Source organism: Fibroporia radiculosa, assembly GCF_000313525.1.
Source record: "Fibroporia radiculosa TFFH 294 genomic supercontigs, scaffold12821, whole genome shotgun sequence".
Lineage (NCBI taxonomy): Eukaryota > Fungi > Basidiomycota > Agaricomycetes > Polyporales > Fibroporiaceae > Fibroporia > Fibroporia radiculosa.
This window is the reverse complement of record NW_012133477.1, coordinates 23,188-39,055: the sequence shown is the minus strand read 5'-3', so window position 1 is coordinate 39,055 and position 15,868 is coordinate 23,188. Positions and strand designations below refer to the sequence as shown.

Below are 15,868 nucleotides of genomic sequence, written 5' to 3'. Positions count from 1 at the left end.
TTAGTTTTCTGATACCCAGAGACTTGAATAAAGCACCACGACTCGTTTTCAGGACGACTATAGTGCATCAACGAAGAATTATTCCTTTTTTCGCGAGGATATCGAGTACCGTTCCGTATCAAAGACAAGGAGGTGAATGATTGTGGCAAGCTGCGAGCGCCTATCTAGCGACCAACGCTTGAGCCTTGCCCAACCCGCCCCTGCTTGATTGGAGGAACTTGAATCTTAGAGCGCCCTTTCGTCCACGAGTATAGCCCTACACAACCCGCTATACAAATAGTCTTAGCAAGTATTTCGGAAAACTATCGTCTTTCGGCTGTAACACGGACAGCGTTAAATACCTCATTCTGATTGGCAAGCACATCGAATAAATAAACTAGTATACGATTACATAGACGAGCACATTAATGATGAACCAGGCGTTCGGATCATTCATCTCCATTGCAGTGAGTCATGATGAATCATGCTCTCGCAAGTCCGTGTAAGTCTAAAAAAGGGAAATAAATGAGTTCAGCGAGAAATCGAATACGAAATGAACTTACGAGGATAGCGCCCGTAGGCATAGTCACATAACATTCCCGCCCAGATGAGTAGCCCAAGCGTGCCATTTTCCTTGGGATAGTGGCAGATAGTTTGAGATAGCACCAGGAGCCAAGGAAGCCACCCACCTGAAATTTCCGCCAATAATCGGGGCTGTTATCAGGATCGAGCGTCATCACCTGCCAAAAGAGGTGGAGGGCAGTGGACCCTACGCTTCCAATAAAGTAGATGGGGCCTTGTCCATTCAATGCACCAGCATATGTAAGACATGCAACGAAGCAAATTGAAAAACAGCCAAGGATTGGACGAATATTCCCGCCGAATGGGATGGCCGTGCTTCCAACGCCAACCTTTGTATCGTCGCGTCGATCCATGCACCCATGGATAGTATCATAATAGATGGTCCAGCTAATTGAACGTGGTGGAGTGGTCCAAGAGTAACATATGTCATCCGGAAGGCACAAACCAGACGCCTCCAATGAATAAAACGAGGACAATTGTCTAATCCATGTAACTGACGTTAGAGACCCAGCATACAGGAAGACCCCATGTCAATGCTATCCCTATGATGCTGATAAGTAAAATAGCTGAATATAGCTTCAATCGAATACAGACCGAGCCAAGCCTGGGATTAATTCGTCCAACGTTTCATGAGAGGGTAGAGTGTATCAACGATCAACAGTCCAAACATCCCTATTTTCATCCTACGTCACATTCGTTCCGCTTCCTATATTTACTAAGCTGCTACTCACGCTGAATTGCCGACAAATTGCAGATCGAGCAGGCAGGGCAAGAGATGACCGAACCAGAATACACAGGCGCCCGTGACCGACACCTGCCCAGATGCAATAGGTCGTCCTTGCGTGCGAGCTGATAGAGCAATGACTGAATATGAGAAGAAAGTGCAGGAAGGGGATATACATACCAATCTGCTTGCCGAAATCATGATGACAGATATCGTTCCAAATACAACCAATGTTATGCCTCAGGACAGTGCCGATAAAGTAGGCCAGTCTTTGAACTGCCAGGGAACCCAACGGGAGACTAATGGCACTCGCGCTCATAGTAATGCCCCACGCTGGTCGAATGAACCGTCTACATTCAGTGATACCTGGAAATAAAGAGGCGCGACAAGGACGTCGCTGCCTGCAGGGAAGTTGTATGGCCTGACCAATAGAAAGTATGACCACCAAAGAGGGGTACTGCGTTTGATAGAATCCTTCTCCTCGATTTGAAGTCAGTGAGGATTAGAAGAAATTGTATTATCCATGGGAACTTTCCGCTCCCGCGATTGTACAGGCGAATGGTAGTCTTTATCCATTGCGATTTTTCCCTGGCTTTTCCTAGATGAAGACGGTATCAAAGAACGACCCGGTTCTTTCCAATGGTGCGCTAAGTAATCGTTCGCGCGCACGCAACGTAGCCTGCCAACAGCGACTGTCCGTCACCGTAAGTACGAAGTGTAGGATACAGTAAATGGAAAGACGTACATGGTGCTTCAGGGTACTTCATCCTGAAGCATTGAGGTGAATATATATAAATCTCATGCCCGGATAGTGAATGCCATTCCGTGGACATTAATATCGCAAAACGCGCTGTAAAGTGTGACGGCATCTCTGCCGAAATGCTGTACTGGCGTACTGACTTTTGTGTTACTAAAATGCACAACCTAGATGAGGGCGTTGAGGGGTCCGACCCCCCTTTTAAGTTGAAGTAGATGAAAACCGCCATGGAGTCATCTTCAACGTCCTGATTACGATCGTACAGATGCGTCGTGTCGGTCGCGAACGCGACGTTAAACGCATTTCTTACGCCCCTCTATGCCTGATGTTCCTCCGCTCACAGCCGAACTCTTTATTCTAACGTTATAGATGCTTATACAACCTCTTGAAATCCAGGAAGTGGACCTATGGCCTCTAGCATCGCATGCTACTCATACATCTCCTACTTGAAGGTGAGCTTAAACACCGGGAGATGCTTCTGTGCGGCACCACCGCTATAACGTCAACACTGATCGTTTCAGTCTCCCACTAACTTCGGAATAGGTGAGTGCTGAACAATAATCGCAACCGCGCAAGACGAATGCAAGTGTCTCGCTGCGGTTCGCAATACATGGAGTTATGCTCCAAGGTTTGTTTTGTCCTGAGCTAAGATATAATTCGGGTATTTTCAACTGCATCGCATAATTACGAAGCGTCACGCTTCAAGTTACACTACTTGAGTGGCAAATGATTGTAATAAAAAAATATAGGCTCAGGATGCAGCACCTAAACGAATGTTTAGTTATGGACAAAACCTAGGGAATAGCTGATACTTTCGATAATCCGTGGCCGAATTCTAAAGTAATTAGCTGCGGTTTGATCGTGTGCCGCAAGCAGGGCACAGCCAAGTTTGGCGCAGCGCCTTTTCCCACGACCGGCATACACTACAAACAAAATCACGAGAAAAGAAAGCGGGATGGTTGGACAAGAGACGGGGGTTGCGTGGACGAAGTAGGATAATATGGCGAGATCCTCGAGAATATGAGTGGCTATCCCTAGCCCCAAGTGCGCTCTCCGAGTGTATTGGTCTACATACCTAGCGGGAAAAGAGTGTGCGTTCTCCTATCCTCTTGACAGCCAGATATAATCTATGGATTGGATCCTTTAAGTCTTCTGCCTGAACTCGGGGGGTCAGCCGTTTACTGGGGCATCACTAATCGGCTCTGAGCCAAGTAGAGGTGACCGGAGCGCGGCGAGGACACTGGAATCTACTGCGCGCGATGGATGACTAGTAGCACAGCAGAGGAGCGAGGACATGAGGATTGGAAACTGGGCCAGCGCTAGCGCCCTATAAGTAATACCACAGTGGGCCGAGGCTAAGGGCGTTGGAGTAGCGCTACTAGTGTGGTCCTCCTATCTACCAGTAACATCCTTCTGATGCATAGCCATCACCTATCATTGTGAAGGCGGTGGTTCTCATACACGATCCGGTGTTTACTTGGATGAAGAAACAGACTTGGGAGCCTTCCAGGAAGTTTTAGAGGCCCATACTCGTTGCGCTCGAACGAGTCGATTTGAACCCTCCAGACTAGAACTATGCTGTGCTGGCGGTAAGTCAGCCTGCGAACGTTGTTAGTACAAGGCGCCTGCCGGGTCAGATATGTATAAAAATTCCGCTTTCATGTATAGAAAGCTGTCGAATATCTGATACCACCCAAAAAGAGGTGCGAGACGTTTAAAAGAGCGGGAATCTAAACCATGTATAAGCCCTGAGTAGCAAGTGCTTACCTCTATCCCTCTATCATATCATAGACTCCCCAGTCAGGACATTGTTATCGGTCATAGTGCGCAATGGCGGGTGGACTCCCTCCGGTGCTTGCTGACGGCCTCTACACGATCACTAATTACGCCTTTGCAACCCGAGCGGCCATACCTAGCGGGGATCACGAAGAACTGCCCGCAATCAAGGGCGTGATAGCAAATAAAGCAGTTGGCCCCTCCGATGTGGTATGATTTTAGCGCATGCAATTACTCAAGTTGGAGATTTATGTACTACACCTTTCCGTAACTGCAGTGGCACATCGAAAATGTGGGGCTCCACGATAACTATACAGTCCAGGACTCGCGATATCGGTTTTACACGCAAGTGAAACGACTATGCAATCGTGCTGAAGAGCCTGTCATTGGAGGAAGCTTCAAAGTGTGCTGGATTTTAGAGAGGATAGGCTCTTTTGGACCAACTGCTTTCATGTATGGAATGTTCCAATTACTGCAGACTTGTGGTGACTATTCATGTTACAGAATCAAGCTCCCTGACTATGAGCTAGGCTGGGCTTTGTATTATAGAGATCACGACACACCGGTAATGATTTTTCGAGTATCTGCCTGCTACAAGACTCGTAATTGGTGATTTAGGTCCAGCTCATGAGAATCGATGTGACCAATATTAGTCGTCAGGCTGTGTGGAAGGTATTTAGTAAAGCTTCGAGGATAACGTCAACTAAAGCACACACTTTTAGTTTGAGAGAATTCCTGACAAAGACGATACAGGCGCATGGAAATGTAGTTGCGAAAAGCAAGCCAAGAAGCTGGAGCACAAATGTAATCACAGGCGGCGACGAAACATGCCACGAAAACAAAGGATGTGGTACAAGAAGCGACAGCGCAAGAATAAACGACGGCGCGAGAAGATTGAGCGACAATGTAATTGCAAAGCGCTGTACGAAATGAAGTACGAGGTGGCACGAGAGAAATTCGATATGAGACTTCAGGAGACACAAAAAAAATGCGAGAAGCTCGAAATGGAACGTGACGAAATCATGAAAATGTACTTGGAAGAACAAAGCAAGCGCAAAGAAGAACGGAGTAGGCGAAAAGAAGAAGCACGGAAGCGAAAGGAGGACAAAAAGAAGCAACAAGAGGAAGTGGAGAGGGGATGGAATTATGAGCAGGAGCTCGAAAGGATGAAAGCTGAACGCGAAGAAGAAAGAAGGAGATATGAGCTCTCTGAAGCAAAGCTCCGCGAGGTACGCGAATTCCGTACAAGATGCAAAGCTCAGCTAGAGACGATGAAAAACTTACATATCATTCATGAACAGCGGCTCAAAGAGGAAGGCGAAATGCGTGCAATGTTCGCAAAAGAAGTCGAAGATCTGCAGAAGAAACGCAAGGAAGAAAATGAAGCACACGAAGTTGAGCTCAAGTTGGAGAGGACAAAACGGAAGGATGAATGGGATAAGCACGACGCGGAAATCGAGCGAGAGCGGGAAAAGCGGAGGAAAGCAATGGAGCAGCACGACGCAGAAATTGAGAGAGAACGGGAAAAACGGGGGGAAATAAGAAGGGAGATGGAACGTCGGTTCGAGGAATGCAGAACGAATCTCGAGAAGACTACACGCAGATGCAAGGAGAATGAAGAATTTGTCAAGAACAACTCGGGGATAATGGACAACAAGAGACTCGAATACGAGAGAAAACTCGAGAAGGTGGAACGCAACTGCATGAAGGAGGAGGAGAAGCTTGAAGAGACGTGCTACGAATTTATGAACGAACACGCGTACGCCATGATGAGAACGAGACATCCTATCCCGGAGCGTAGGCATTCTTCATCACTGATCACACCTAGTAATGTCACGCAAGTAATAGCCAGGCCGCACGGTGGGCGGGCAGGACAGTAGTAAGAAGTACTCATCTATGAAGTTTTGTATTTTGATAAAAACAAGCGTCATTTCTCAACCACGAAAAGTGCAGAAGGACACGAGGGACAAAATAACGACGAGTTGGATGGAATCCGATTAGCGCTCAAGTGGTGCAGTAAAGATATTATGCTGCGGCCACTGTCGCGCTGAAAAACAACGCAATCCGTCGGGGTGGCAAAGAAGGTGACGATGTCCTAGAAAGTGAAGCTGATGCTATATGCATCAAGTTCAGAGGCTGGGACAGTGGGAATTGAAATATTGACCCCTGGGCAGATCTCCGATGCCCGTGTCCCGAGAACAATTACCAACCCAAACCCTACATAGCTACCATATGTATACTACAGATCTTATGGTGCGATTGAGGTCAAATGAGGCTAGCAGTTTTTCCGAAGCCCGACAAGATTTCAGGGTACCATAGATGACTGCAATACCACTAGGTGACTGACACAATAAGCTGAGTGTGAGGCCGCACGGTGGGCGGGCGAGACAGTAGCCTTCATCTCTGGGGCCCTGTGCGTCAACAGAAATAAGTGTCGTTCTCCAGCTGCGAAGAGTATAGAAGGACAGGCGGAACAGAGTGAAACGTCAGGTGAGAGCTATCCAGCAATCAATCGAGTGGCGCAGTATAAATGCTATGCTGTAGTCACAAGTGTCAGTACCCTGAAGGATTAAGCAGAGTCCGAATCAGTCAAATAGAGTGCCACCGTCCACTATAATCGCCTGGCCAGTAATGAATTTAGAGTCCGGGCCAGCCAGGAATGACACAAGAGACGCAACGTCATCGGGGGTGCCGATCCTGCCTAACGGAATGGCTTCCGCACGCTGCAGGCGCGACGACTTAGCGATAACGCGCATATAAGCGAGAGGTGTACAGACATACTTTCTTGATGTACGCGCCCCTCTCCTTCCCTTCCTCTTTCGTGTACTTCTCATCCACCTTATCCACTGTTTGGTAGCAGAACACACCCATTAGCCAGTTGCAACGCGCAAACACCCCACTGGAACACTCACAAAATTCGGTGTGGATTGCGCCCGGCGCATAGCAGTTCACGTTGATCCCATACGGCGCAAGCTCAATCGCCGCGCTCTGCGACAGCCCGCGCACGGCAAACTTGCTCGCGCAGTACGCGGCCGAGTTGGGGTCGCCGCGCTTGCCCGCAATCGAGCATGCACCGATGAGCCGCCCGCCGCGGCCCTGCCCGATCATCGCGCGCGCGGCGTACTTGTAGCAGAGCATCACGCCGTGTACATTTATGGCGAACGTCTGCTCCCAGGCGCTGAGCCGTGCTGGTGCGCGGCAAGGGAAGAGGGGGGTCAGCACCGAAGCACGGGCTCAATGCCGACACTCACATTCTACCAGGGGCTCGAGAATGGCGATGCCTGCGTTGGCGACCATCTAGGAAGCGTATGACCGCAAGTTACAGACTGGGGACATAACGACTAACCACATCCAGGCTACCCATCTCGTCTAGAACGCGATTGACCATGGCGCGCACATCGTCCTCCTTCGCGACGTCCGCGTGCAGCGCAACACACCTGCGGCCGGAGTGTATCTTCACGATGCGTGCCGTCTCTCTCAGGCGGTCCGCATTCGTGGCGATATCGCTGATCGCGACGTCGAGGCCGTCCTGTGCGAGGCGGAGCGCGATGGCGCGCCCGATACCCTGGCCTGCGCCTGTAACGAGAGCGACGCGCGCTGGTTCGTGGTAGCTGGGAATATCGTTTGCGAGCAAGTTGACGTCCCGGCCGCGCGGGTAGCCATTAGGAACGGTGAGGATGCTCGGGTTGTCTTCGTCGTGCATGAGGCTCGAATCGTTGGTGAGGACACAGGGGTTTTCGCTGAACGTAAGGGGCGGCGGGTGGGGAGCCTTTATAGCCAGCCGATGACAGGAGAGCAGTGCGGGCGAGGGACATTTGGCAAATGAGAGTCGAGGCTACTAGCGCGACAACAACACTTGCTCGCCCGAGAGACTTTGGGGACTTGACGTCATCTGCCCACTGCCCGACGCGCGACAAGTACGAGCCCCGTCCCGTCCTTTCATTCCCGACATTCACACTCGGCGTATCAACACCGCGTGCACCAGGTCACGGCGTTGCAGCCCGCAGCTTGAGTTGAGATATAGCACCTATCTCCACGCTATTCCTCCATCTCCACCCCTTCGTAAAGCAGTTAGTCGCTTGGAGTAGTCTCACATGCCACTTTTTATGCTGTCGAACGCGGAGCTTTGCGCAGGACACAGACATCGCCTCCTCGACCACGAGACTGCCCGTCCCGTGCTCTGTGCTCCATCATGTACAGGTGGCCTCGATCGATCATGAAATAGACCAAGCGCGTGTGCGCCATTGTTGCCCCACCTTCCATTGCGCTCAGCGTCTGCATTCAATTAAACCACACCTCAACATGCATACACGCACCAAATATATGATATACCAGTAGAACTCTGTCCACTCAGTCAACGCTCAAGATGGCACCCACTCAGCCTAGTCCTCCAGCCACATTTCCAGCTCAATCTCTTCTGGACTCACCAGCCCGGCAGCGTATGCCTGCAGAACATCATTTCAGTACTGATGTGACTAAGACATGAGCGAGCACAATTACGCACATCAAGCTCGGCAGGGTCCATCTCCATATCATCCCTCGCTTCTGCGGGAGCGGCGGCAGCTTGTCTTTCCACAGGTACAATTCTTTCCGTTCCACACAGATGGGACGTCTTCCCAGCATGAACCGTGATATTTTGAGAGGCTGGGGTTGACATCGCAGCAGCATATGCCTACAGAACATTGGGTCAAAAGAACTGGGCGAAGATATCGAAGCGCACCTCGAGTTCTGCAGCATCCATAACGGTGTCTGCTTCCGCGCCGTATACGGTGTGGCTATCCGCCTCAGCCCTGTCTTCGCCTGCTGGGCGTGCTGTCGCTGTGACAGAACACGATTGAGAGGATGCTTTATACATGTCTGTATCGGCCCTGGAGTGCGCGCGGGTCGACACAGGAGCGGGCCGTTGCTCTGCCTTCACAATCGCCGTCGTGTTCTGAGAGACGGGAATAGCAGGATATTCGACGATTGCAGTCGTCTTTGTCTGTGCGTCTGCAGACGGCCGCCTAGCCACCTTTGCCGTTCTGCGGGGAACCTTATCCGCATACACTGCCTCCTCTGCCGTCACCCTCGCTTTCCCCTTTCCCTTCCCGCTAGTCTTCGCGGCCTTCGACCCAGTCGTCTCGATCTGGATATCGCCCAAGCCTAGCCTGAGTAGCTCCCAGTCCCGCTCTGGCTCCTCAGATTTCGTTGCGCCCACATTCGCGAGATAATCCGCGCCCTCATTTCCTTCCTCCCCCGAGTGCCCGCGGACGTACTGCAGGGACACCTGCATTCAGCCGCCCGGTTAATATATGCTATGATAGGCCGAGTCAAGCACGCACTTTCTGCCCTGCCAGCCCTCGCTGATCGAGAAGAGTGGAGAGGTACCGGATAAGCAATTCGTTTTTCACAACCCCTCCGGACGACGATCTGAAGCCGGTGGCGAGCCATTTTGGCAACCACGACCTGATGCCTGCAAACCCGTGTTACGAAAACATGTAGAGGAGACGAAAACATTACGGACAATTTATGCAGTACTGTGAGTCGGTCTTGATCAGGAGCGGCTGCTTATCACGCGGGGCGGTCTCGAGCACGCGGATGATGGCCTGCACAATCAATGCTCAGCCGCGCAGGTCATACGAGTAGATCTACCCAACTCACAATCAGCTCTGCACGATTATTGGTCTGCATGCCAGGACACCGCTCCGCGAGATTCCTATCATAGTCTTAGCACAGCCGCGCATTTAAACGGGTAGACAGGCGCACCGCGGGTCGTCTCGGCCCCACCACACGCCCACCCCCGCGATCGAGCCTGCCTTCCCATTACCCTTGCACGCCCCGTCCGAGTACACGATCGCCCATCCTGTCTCATCTTCTAGTACCTCTTCTGCTGGATTCTTCTTGCGACTGGTAGTTCGCATCGAGGGCGATGCCTCTGACGCGCGGGGGTGCGACTTTGCGGCCTGTGGGGGCGCATTGGATGGCGCAGGGGCAGAGGATATACCCGACGGATCAGAAGCCGAGCCGTAGGATGCTACCCAGACCTCTGCATCTGCGGCGTTATTGAATTTCTTGTATCGCGCACCGGGAAAACCGGTCACTTGAAGTTCGCAATCGTCCCTGATAGGTCGCGGATGAGTATATGCGGCATAAAAAAGATTAATCTATGAAGCCGAAGGAAGAGCGCACCAAGTAGAGTAGACACCAGGCGTGCGGCCCCTTGCAACCGCATAGAATGCGATTTTGCTGCCCCCCTTTGGCATGACCGCGTCGATGGACAAATCCACAAAGATGAGACTCGTGCTTGAGGAACTGCTACTTGAGCAAGGTCGTTGTTTCCATGTGGGAGGAGGGAGGTGAACACGAGGAGAGAGACGCAGCAATGGCGCGAGTTGGAGAGGAAGTCTGCACGCCAACGCTGTGGGAGAAAAGGCGACGATGTCTACGATAGGACAACGTTGAGTATGATCAGAGACTACGTGGTAGACTCAATTTCTAGAAGCAGATGAAGCAAGGGCACCTCAGGGTATCCTACTGACTGAGCATCGTGTTGTCCGAATTGGATCACGGTCGCTCGACCATAACACGTATGTCACGTGCGCAAGCGGATGCGATCACGCGTTGCAGCGTCGAGCGCGTTTGAGTACAAAATGCGATTGAGCCATCCAAAATCAAATTCGTCTACCAGTAGCACCATTACGAGCAGGCAGTTCAGTTTCTAACGCATACAGAGCCTAAAGCATCGCATAGTCATTGTCTCCGAATATCGTGTCAATGTTTATGAGCTCATTCTTTCACTCCAATCGCCTTCAAGACCTGGCTGCGATTGTAATTGAGTGAGATTTGTCTAATGTGACAAACTTGTTGTTGAATGGGAGCATCGCAGAGCCTAGGATCAGTGTTACATTCGGCTGTGCTACCGGTACAGCAGAGTCAAGACTTACCGGTGCCCGAGCCTCGGAAAATATCGGGAAGCGCTGGGCCGCGGCGGCAGAGCCCCTTATTCGGAAGGAGCTGTGATCGAGGTTTCCCGATGTGCCGGAACGGCCCGTCGAAGCTCAAAAACCATCCCCTTAACTTGGAAAGCGGCCCGAGCTTTGCTCGAGGGCCTATGCGTGCTTCATGAAAAATGAGTCATACTATCCGGTTCTCCGACGGACACTCCATGTTGCGAGGCAGTCCGGGAAAGGACAAGCCGAGAGCATGTGATGTGTGGCTGAACGTCAGCCACACAACGTTACGCATATTTTCATACGAAGTAAATCCTTTCGTATATATTCTAGACATTACGAGTCTAGAATAAAATAATTATTCTCGCTCTTTGCTCTTGACCATCACCCGTATCAACACTCCAAACGCCAACTACTCACATATGCTAGAAGGTAAACGATATGCAAAACCAAGACATCCCCAGCTCTTTGACGATTTTCCTTGTATTTGCGTACCCTTGACCATTCCGCCATCGATGAGATAGCCTCCGAGGAAACGCGGCTAAGTGGGACTTTCCTGAGGAACATACCGTACGTTATCATGGTGAGCCCGAAAATCGTCGCATGTGGACGGAAGCGAAGAGTCACTTACGGCTTCAACGAAGACCGGAACCCGGGAATAGTGGGGGATTGGTGGGAAAAACATCAATTGAGCTGGTGATATTGGCTTGGCAATGATGCATTGTATGTGGTCGCGCGCTGCTGCTACTTAGAAGTTGGCGGTATGTGGTTACAACGCAAGGGGGTATGCACTTTGAATAATAGCTTCGTTGAATGAGCTGAAATCTGTTCGAGTTTTGAGATGACAGTCTCATTGAATCCATCCAAGTTGGCGGCACAAGACTTAAGACGTCATATTCGATGCTATCTAGATGCAAGAAATCTCCAGATTTGAATTCCGGGGGAAATTTGTAGCGCGATTTTCGCATCGTGCGCCATTTGTACGCTTTATTCTAGATATGTCGCGATATATCCAGGCTTTTATGCGAAGGGTTGATTACCAGTGGGCATTAATAAGAATCTGATCAACGGTACGACGGAGAGATACAGTCAGTCGTAGCGTCATACTCCTCTCAAGGATGAGCCGCAATGATGTGCATGGAGATTCGGCCGTAATCCATGATGGAGTGGAACTCACGGAGGGGGTCGTCGGGCAGACTCGCGAGTCGCAGGCCAGGGACCCCGCAGACGTTCACCCCGATTCCAAGGATTACGACTTCTTTGTTAAGGAGTTCAGTGCTGATGTTACAGCATCTCGATTGATCGAGGCATGGAGGACCCAAGCCCCGGCATATCCCCCACCCGCGTTCATCGCGGACACACAGATGGCCGACTATCTCGTTCTCGAGCAAGCCAGCCCTACAGACGGGAGTCAATCACGAACAGTATCACCCCTCAGGTCGTTCGGGAGTGAGGGGTACGATTCGGGGTGACTACCGCCCCGCATTACCATTTCTTTACAACTCTGCATGTACCCTATGGTATGGAGTATAAACCCTGGAATAAAAAAAAAAAAAAAAAAAGAGTCGCAGGCCAGTCGGGCTGAGAACGCGTTCTCGTTCTCACCATTTTCGTTTATTCTTGCTCAGTACAAAAATCTGAGTGCGAAAGCGAAGAACATGTTCTATCCTACTTTTGAAGCGGAGTTCTAAAGCAAAAAAGGCTGGGTACGAGCCTAGCCATCGGGGGCGAATTAGCGCACACCAACTACGATTACCGGATATGGCATATCGACCGGCTTCGGTGTAGCCGGGTACACTGCGAAATCGCGAAGTTGTCCCTACCTTCTACCTCTACCCTACTTACCCCGATGCTAAAGTGCAGTTGCAAGCTCTGTGCACATACTGATCAGCTACAGAACATGCAAGACAGACAAGCTCTCGATCGGCGACACCATAACACCGGATGAGTACGAGGAAAAGGCGCATAGCACCAACGTCAATTCCGTCGGTCGAAAGGTACGAAACCTGCCATTTGATCTTCGGATTTTTTCTCCATGACCGGTTATGGCCAACGAACGTCCCCGCTCCCCTCCTACGCCACTGGTATATAAACTGTGGCTCTCGCCGCCAGGTCAGTTATCCACTTCTCCCCTCTTATCCACCATCCGCCACCTCCCCTCTTATAAAAATCACACTCTCCTCCTTCTGTTAAACGCATCATAATGACTTCCACCACACCACCCAGCGAGACTGCAACCATCGTCCCAGACGAGTCCGCATATCGAGCGGGCGGGCCACTCGACCATCCTCTCTCTCATGACCCACACAATCCCGACCTCAGCTTTCCGTTCACCACCACCAATGTCAGCCAGGGCGGATTCACCAATGAATACCGCACCGTCTCAAAGACGGGCGTCGTGCCCGCGGACTTGGCCCTCCAGCCCATCCCGACGCGCCTCCCAGAAACTCCTGCAGCGCTCCGGGACCCTGAAAAGGCAGCGACGCTCAAGGACGTGCAATTGGTCACTTGGCTCCCAAATGACCCGGAGGACCCACGGAACTGGTCAAATATGTATCGTTGGTGTAAGTACTCGCGCTAGCTTGAGTTGTATTGGAATAGCTCTGATCGTGATGCAGATCTTACGGGCGTATGCGCCATCTCCGTCGTCGCAGTCGCATTCGCCAGTGCCATCGTGACGGGTGACTTTGGCGATATTCAGGACGACTTTCAAGTTGGCGAGGTCGTCGTCGCACTCAGTGTATCCCTCATGGTTTGTGGTTTCGGTATCGGCCCTTTGGCATGGTCGCCCTTGGTGAGTACCGATCGTGTCCTTCCCAGGTTCGGATCTCTCACAGGTTGAACAGAGCGAACTTGTTGGCCGGAGACCTGTCTGGGTGTTTCCGGGCATTATTTACGTCAGTAAGTATCCACAGCAGCCTGCTTGCATACTCGGGATAACTGACGATGCAATTTGCAGTATTCAATATTCCTTGTGCTGTCGCACCTAACATCCAGACTCTCCTCATCTGTCGTTTCTTCTGCGGCATCTTCGCTTCCGCACCCTTGACTCTCGCCGGCGGCACGATCTCCGATCTGTGGGACAACAACGAGCGTGGATTCGCGATCGCCCTCTTCGCCGCTGCACCATACGGTGGCCCCGTCCTCGGCCCTATTGTGGGCGGATTTGTGGGTGAGACGATCGGCTGGCGCTGGATGATCTGGGTGAACATGATCTTCGCTGGTGTCGTCTGGCTGTTTTGCTGCACCATTCCAGAGACGTTTGCGCCCACGATATTGAAGAAGCGCGCTGCGCGCATGCGGAAGGAGACGGGCAATGTCAACATCACCACCGAGCAGGAGCTCTTCAAAGCGTCAATGAGCCAGATCCTCATCGAGACGCTTGTTCGTCCATTCCGTACGTTGGACCCCCGCGTCTCGTCCCCTGCCTGCATCTGACTCTCTGCACAGAAATGTTGGTTACGGAACCGATTCTGCTCCTAATGTCGAGCTACATTGCGCTCATTTACGGTCTTCTTGTGAGTCAGAGTTGCGCTCCACACAAGTTGTGGTTTCTCCCCTCTGACGACATTCCCTCTAGTACGCGTTCTTCTTCAGTTACCCCGTCGTCTTCTTGGAGGAATACCACTTCAACGATGGATTCTTCGGCCTGACGTTCTGCTCGGTCCTTATCGGCCTCGCACTCGCCCTCTGCGTGACACCCCAGATCGAGAAGAACTACCAAAGGCGCGCTGCAGCCAAGGGTGGGCGCGCAGATCCCGAGGATCGCCTGGTTGGCATGATGATCGGTTGCTGGTTTGTACCCATCTCGATGTTCGTCTTCGGCTGGACGAGCCCTCCGACCGTCATGCCCGGGGGTGGTAACTGGGTTGGGCCCGTTTCGTCTGGTATTCCGTTTGGCTTTGGCAGTGAGTGTCCATCTTCATGAGGAAGAGTCGATGTCTGACGATTTGATTGGACAGTGGTCATAATCTACTTCTCTGCAAACGCGTATATCATCGACGCGTTCCCGGGATACGTTGCGTCGGCGCTGGCTGCCAAGACGGTGATACGGTCGGGCTCGGGGGCTGCGATGCCGCTGTTCATCGAGGCGATGTACCACAATCTTGGGAACGGCTGGGCGGCGTCGACGTGGGCATTTATCTCGCTTGCGATGGTGAGTTCTGCCCACGCACCCGCTCCGTAGACACGGAACTCACCTTTTGCCTACGCAGATCCCCATCCCGTTCTTGTTCTACAAATACGGCAAGTCGATCCGCGCCCGCTCAAAACGTGCCGTTGCTTAGATGCAGCGCGTACTTCCTCCTCCATCTTATTGCTTACGCCATACATATCACGTTCTTTCATGAATATCCACGAACGTACTACCCATACGATCCCCCCTCGTACTCTTATCCTTGTCATATTCATCGCAATTTACACAGATTGAACTTTAATAGAGGTGTTTTTGTACATAGAGTAGAACTAATGTATTATACTGCGCTTTCATATATCATTTTCAATCCAGTACAAAGACTCAGGAAACATGGAGCCGTTAGGCGTCAGTGCAAACATCTATAACGGCATAAACATAAAAAAACTCGAAAGTGTAATCCTTTTTTTTCATTAGGATCTGTAGATATATCGGTATGCTGAAGCAGACGGAAGATCTGCATGATCTCAAAACGAGTAATCTTGTAATGGTTCAGCTCCTCAAATGGTACTCAGTACTTGACCCACCACATGGCGTCGCGAGTTCATGACACTCAGTCGATGACAGTGCGCGCATGCACAACAATAGGCGCATTAAATCTGAACGTACGAATAAGTCGCATCCTGCTTCCAGCTCGTTCGGTTGGATCGGTGTAATTGCAAGGCTGAACCGATAGAATCACGAAATGTTAGACTGGAATCAAGACAGACTAGAGCCTGTTGAGTACGAAACCTACTGGTGATTCTGAGTGTCCAGGGCTATCTATCACTACAAAATATTACCTCGACAACAGTATTTTGTGTAGCCCTGTGTTGCCTCATTAGTGACTCGAAAGAGGACCTACTTCAAATTCAATCTAGTCTAGATGAGCTGGCTGGCCTGCGGAAGGGCGGCCTACGGAACTCATGATTAGGCTAGAGGATGCAGCG

At 51.2% G+C, this 15,868-nt stretch overlaps 5 protein-coding genes across 5 annotated transcripts; 3 read left to right on the top strand and 2 right to left on the bottom strand.

Moving 5' to 3' along the window:
• Positions 1 to 3,872: 3,872 nt before the first annotated feature.
• Positions 3,873 to 5,973, top strand: FIBRA_07334 (uncharacterized protein; the record flags this gene model as incomplete). The annotated part of the gene is made up of 7 exons (XM_012329019.1): positions 3,873 to 4,028; positions 4,096 to 4,271; positions 4,323 to 4,383; positions 4,437 to 4,490; positions 4,541 to 5,047; positions 5,120 to 5,577; positions 5,841 to 5,973. The coding sequence occupies 7 exons, from the start codon at positions 3,873 to 3,875 to the stop codon at positions 5,971 to 5,973; spliced, it is 1,545 nt and encodes a 514-aa protein (XP_012184409.1).
• Positions 5,974 to 6,403: 430 nt separating this feature from the next.
• On the bottom strand, positions 6,404 to 7,521 carry FIBRA_07333 (uncharacterized protein; the record flags this gene model as incomplete). Its single annotated transcript, XM_012329018.1, has 5 exons — positions 6,404 to 6,541; positions 6,600 to 6,664; positions 6,731 to 7,006; positions 7,070 to 7,115; positions 7,165 to 7,521. 5 exons carry the CDS (start codon positions 7,519 to 7,521, stop codon positions 6,404 to 6,406), a joined length of 882 nt encoding a protein of 293 aa, XP_012184408.1.
• A 679-nt stretch (positions 7,522 to 8,200) lies between these two features.
• Positions 8,201 to 10,060, bottom strand: FIBRA_07332 (uncharacterized protein; the record flags this gene model as incomplete). The annotated part of the gene is made up of 8 exons (XM_012329017.1): positions 8,201 to 8,263; positions 8,323 to 8,490; positions 8,539 to 9,084; positions 9,140 to 9,270; positions 9,322 to 9,403; positions 9,459 to 9,513; positions 9,564 to 9,917; positions 9,987 to 10,060. The coding sequence occupies 8 exons, from the start codon at positions 10,058 to 10,060 to the stop codon at positions 8,201 to 8,203; spliced, it is 1,473 nt and encodes a 490-aa protein (XP_012184407.1).
• A 1,805-nt stretch (positions 10,061 to 11,865) lies between these two features.
• Positions 11,866 to 12,219, top strand: FIBRA_07331 (uncharacterized protein; the record flags this gene model as incomplete). The annotated part of the gene is made up of 1 exon (XM_012329016.1): positions 11,866 to 12,219. One exon carries the CDS (start codon positions 11,866 to 11,868, stop codon positions 12,217 to 12,219), a length of 354 nt encoding a protein of 117 aa, XP_012184406.1.
• Positions 12,220 to 12,950: 731 nt separating this feature from the next.
• FIBRA_07330 (uncharacterized protein) lies at positions 12,951 to 15,033 on the top strand (the record flags this gene model as incomplete). The annotated part of the gene is made up of 8 exons (XM_012329015.1): positions 12,951 to 13,311; positions 13,366 to 13,541; positions 13,594 to 13,648; positions 13,707 to 14,144; positions 14,198 to 14,265; positions 14,328 to 14,655; positions 14,710 to 14,903; positions 14,962 to 15,033. 8 exons carry the CDS (start codon positions 12,951 to 12,953, stop codon positions 15,031 to 15,033), a joined length of 1,692 nt encoding a protein of 563 aa, XP_012184405.1.
• Positions 15,034 to 15,868: the final 835 nt, after the last annotated feature.